Source organism: Monopterus albus, unplaced genomic scaffold (assembly GCF_001952655.1).
Source record: "Monopterus albus unplaced genomic scaffold, M_albus_1.0 scaffold65.1, whole genome shotgun sequence".
NCBI lineage: Eukaryota > Metazoa > Chordata > Actinopteri > Synbranchiformes > Synbranchidae > Monopterus > Monopterus albus.
The window spans coordinates 892,542-897,083 of NW_018127945.1; the positions used below are offsets into that span (position 1 = coordinate 892,542).

The following is a 4,542-nucleotide window of genomic DNA, read 5'->3' on the forward strand; positions in this document are numbered from 1 at the left end:
CAGTGACCAAAACTAAAAACGGCATGACACCCAGGCAGTTAAAAACTGAATGTGTCTTTAAAGACACAAAAGAAAATTACTTACGGCATTCGGGTAGCATGCACTTCTCAGTCTGGTCCAGCTCTTCTGTGCACTTTGCAGGATCAGACTTTAGCATCCTCTGACGTGTTCGAATGCCCTGGCCACACGTCACACTACACTCACTCCAGTCTGACCAGGGAGACAGCATGCATGGGATAGTATCTGCAGATGAACAAGCATAAATGTATAACTAGTAAGCAAACCTTATTCATACTCATGTACAGTTTCTCAACTGAACTGAACTCCAGTGTAAAAAACTCATGATAAATAATTGTCAGCTCACAGCACTCTGGCATCATGCATTTCTCCACTTCGGCCACCTCGGTTTTACACATGGAACCATCTATGGGAGGCATCTTGACCATGCGCTCACGTCTCTTCATGCCCAACCCACAGGTGACGCTGCAGGGGTCCCACTCCCCCCACTCAGTCACCACACAGCTGCTGGGTGCTGTGGGAAGGACAACATAACACAGCAATAAAATAATGTCAAGAAACAACAGAATGTCATTTAATGCAAAGTTGCCACACGTTTAAGTTTGACTGCTGAGGTCAAACTAGTTGCTCTGTTTTCTGAGAATGTTCAGCAACTTTATTAACTGGCTTTCTATTTTTTTTTTCCCACAAAAAAATTTATTATATAACATGATCTTAGAACTATTAATTGTACAGTTTTGCTTGTTAGCATGCTAATATTTGCTAATTAGTACAGAGCTAAGGCTGATGGGAATGTCATTTGTTTTCCAGGTATTTGGTCATAAACCAAAGTATTGGACAAAGTGAACTTTTGACCTGATTGTGGCATTACATGAAAAGTCAGGGAGACACCTATAGTAGGTTCCTGCAATTCATCACAAAGTGGAAATGAATAGATGTACAAAATTTCAATCTCTTCAGTAATTTTTGAGACATATGTCAACCTTTTGTTGGCACTAGAGGAAAGGTCAAGAAATAGAATTGCATTGTTGTTGTTTTTATTTTTAGTTATATTTATTCCTTATGAGTCTTTACATTTTGCCTTTTATTTTGACATCTTGTACTTCACTCTTTATATTCACACTTTAAAGCTTTTTTACTTCTGAAAATATTTATGAATTCTAGATGTAATAATATTTCATTTTATTAATATAAAGATAGCAGGCTAAGCACAGAATTGGTACTGGACATTTTGTTTTATGATAATAAAGCATAGTATATAATGTACATTTTTAATTTTTACACTCAAACACATAGTAACTTGCATTTACAGTAACTAACTTCCAAATCAAAAGGAAGTGGAGCTTTAATAGTAGTAGTTTAGATGAAAACAAAAAATTATCATCACTCTATACACCTGTAAAAGTAAAGGAAATAATATGCAGATGATTATACTGCATTTGAGGTGTAACAGTATAACAGCTAACTCAAATTAAACATGTGGTTCATATCACAGTCAAAAATTAAGATAATTCTGACAACTCCAGGTTGTTGTGGTCTTTAATTGGTTGACTAACTATATTTCTTAACAAGATGACACACATGCTACACATGCATGTACTGTGGCACTACAGCATTAAGGACTCACAGCATTCATCGTTGATGATGCACTTCTCTGTCTCCTCAGTGTGGAGCTGACAGAGCGAGCCGTCCTCAGGATACTGTTTGACATAACGCTCTCTAGACCTCATCCCCATCCCACAGGACACACTGCAGGCCGACCAGCTGATCCACTCCGACATCATGCATGTCGACGGCTCTGCCCGCCAGAAGAGGAATAAAGAATCTTGACATTTTACATTTTTAAAATTTGTCTTGGCCAAGTTATTACTGGGAAAGGTTCCACATTTGCACTTGAGCAGTTTAAAAAATGGCTTGTTTGTCATAATTTGCAGGTGCAGTAGCCTTGTCGGCATGCCACACTGCACCCAGTACAAAAGTAGGTCTTGACCATTTATTTCAATGAGGCACTGTACAACAACAATTTCATTTTGGTCAAAAATGTTTGGCTACCACTGCAAAAAGTTTCAGTTGCACTGTGAAATATACCAATGCTCCAGGACTCTGTGTGCTCTAAACAGATTTAATTAAAGACAGGTGTCATCCTTAAAATACTAGTTTCAGAATGAGGTTGTTAGGTTATTTTTTAGTTAGATAGATATTCAGAGATTTGTTGTCTATGAATGTTTAGTGCAGACAGGGTGACTAGCTTAGGCTGTTAACTATTCAGCCTGCAGTGCAGACTGCAGGCATGTCAAGGTTACAGGAAAACTGCTGTTAGTGTCAACTGTAATGCTAGTCTTAATATTTGTCTTAATGTGTAAGGTTATGTCCAATTGTTTTAGATACACACCACGAAAACAACAGTCACGCACCTTGACTTTTCCTCATGTTTTGGCTAAACGTTATAGCAGCTGCAAAGCTTGCTTATCGGGTGGCGTCACGGTTTGACGCCCCTTGTAGCATGGGCTAGCCCAAAAATGATTAAGATTATATAGGCGTTTTGGTCCAGGCTTCTTGAGCCTTTCTGCTGCCTGCGCGCAGGTAGAGGGGTGAGAGAGGTCTGGACGTGTAATGTAAACCAGGACAGATATATTTTTTATATAGTCAAGTGGTCTGAGTCGTCGCTCTGAGTCCCTGGTTTGAAAGAACCGGATTAGGCTTTATAATGGTTTTCAGCCTTTAAGGTGTACAGACACAAAAAGGGGAAAAACAAAGAGACACGGAGAGGTGAAGGGTCAAAGTCAGCTGCAGAAAGGCCCCTGGGGCCTATTTCAAGAAGGCGGTTTTGTCGAAACTCAGAGTTTGTTAACCCCGAAATGAGGGAAACTCAGAGTTTTCCAACTCTGGGTAAGTCAACTCAGAGTTCAGGTTTGAACTCTGAGTTTGTTAAACCGCCTTCTTGAAATAGGCCCCAGGAGCTGAGATAAGTCTGAAAATGTATTATTCCCAAATAACAGACTTGAACGTGGGAGTCATGATAACAGCTGGGAGAATCCTCCACAGGGTTAGGACCAGTGGCTCAGTGGTTCCTTTGTTTAAGGATGTTACTACATTATGTCAGTCAAACAGTCAGCTGCACTTTTTAAAATAAATAATTTATAAACAATTTATATCCATATCCAAATTTGTTTACACAAAATATATATTGTTATTGTGAAATGCCCAGATGGGATTGTTTTATTTAGGACAGTTTTTTTTTTGTTTGTTTCAGGTAAATAGTTGTTTTTATGTTATAGTTTTAGTATGAAATGTACATTTTTTTACAAAGTAGTTTGAACTACTTTTTCTAATTTCCCAACATTGGTGGCACCCCTACCTTAAGGACACCATCAAATACTTTGTACAGAGTTGTGAAATATGTAATCAATATAATTCAAAAACATCACTGAAAGCAGGGTTGGGCAGTTTTCCTGTCCCAGACGCCCCATGGAAGGAAATAGTAATTGATTTCACTGACATGGGTGCGGATCACAGAGTTCCAGAGAATGGGACTCCAAGGTTGAGCAGCCGCCTCCAAGCTTGACACCACCAAGTGCGATGCAGAGCATCTGATGATGAGGTGAAGTTGCTTTTCAGGAACTGAAATAACTTAGAAAAAATCAACTGGACTAGATTTCTAGGTCGAAGACGTTTCACCTCTCATCCAAGAGGCTTCATCAGTTCTGACTGACTGGTGTTGAGCCGAAGATATTTATCCCCATTGGTGGTGTTTCAGTCCTTAGAAGGCCAACAATGTCCCTTAACAACTGAGTTGTTATAGCCCAGTATCGGTGATAGTCGTTACCTGTCTTTGGATCCTCCCCTGTTGACCGACGCCTATTGTCCTGGTGGGCATGTTTGGGCAGAGATCTCAAAACAAGATTGTAGATGGAAGACAAGTTGTGTCTTAGTCCACCACCCCTATTTAGTGAGGGGTGTTCAATTTTTTACAAAAATAGCTTCCTTAACCAGCGATGTTCTCTGGAGAGGATCTGGACTTCACTGTCCTCAAAAAAATGTCCTTTGTCCTTCAGGTGGAGGTGGACTGCTGACTCTCTTACAGTCCTCGCCTTCCGACAAACTGAGAACAGCATTGCTCACAGGCTGTGGCCTAATAAAGCAGAACTAAGTGAATCATTAAAAAAAGATACAGGTATGTTAGGTAATTTTTTAGTCAGATAGAAATTGGTTAGATACTTGTTGTATTAGAAATGTTTAGTGGAGACAGGATGTCTAGGTAGGCTGTTAAATGCTTAGTCATTCTCATGAGTTTCTTGCAGGGTGCATATGGCCAAGGATAACTAGATAGAAAAGTTTGATTGTCAGCAGGCAGGATGATTATTGTTATTATTATGATATGTGTAACCGTAATTGTAATCATAATATTTTCTTATGTGTAATGTCATGACATGTCACTAGATGTCATGTCAGAATGTTCTTAGATACACACCATGAAATCAACATTCACACACATTGATTTTCTTCATGTTTTGACTATTGTTA

At 39.2% G+C, this 4,542-nt stretch overlaps 1 protein-coding gene across 1 annotated transcript in view; it reads right to left on the reverse strand.

The window, feature by feature from the left end:
- spon1b (spondin 1b) overlaps positions 1 to 4,542 on the reverse strand; it is a 166,239-nt gene that overhangs the window by 5,924 nt on the left and 155,773 nt on the right. Inside the window, exons 12-14 of the mRNA XM_020604298.1 lie at positions 1,646 to 1,816; positions 365 to 532; positions 85 to 243 (exon numbers count right to left, since the gene is read on the reverse strand). Of these exons, the coding sequence (XP_020459954.1) occupies positions 85 to 243; positions 365 to 532; positions 1,646 to 1,816 (498 nt within the window). The remainder of the gene's footprint in view (positions 1 to 84; positions 244 to 364; positions 533 to 1,645; positions 1,817 to 4,542) is intronic.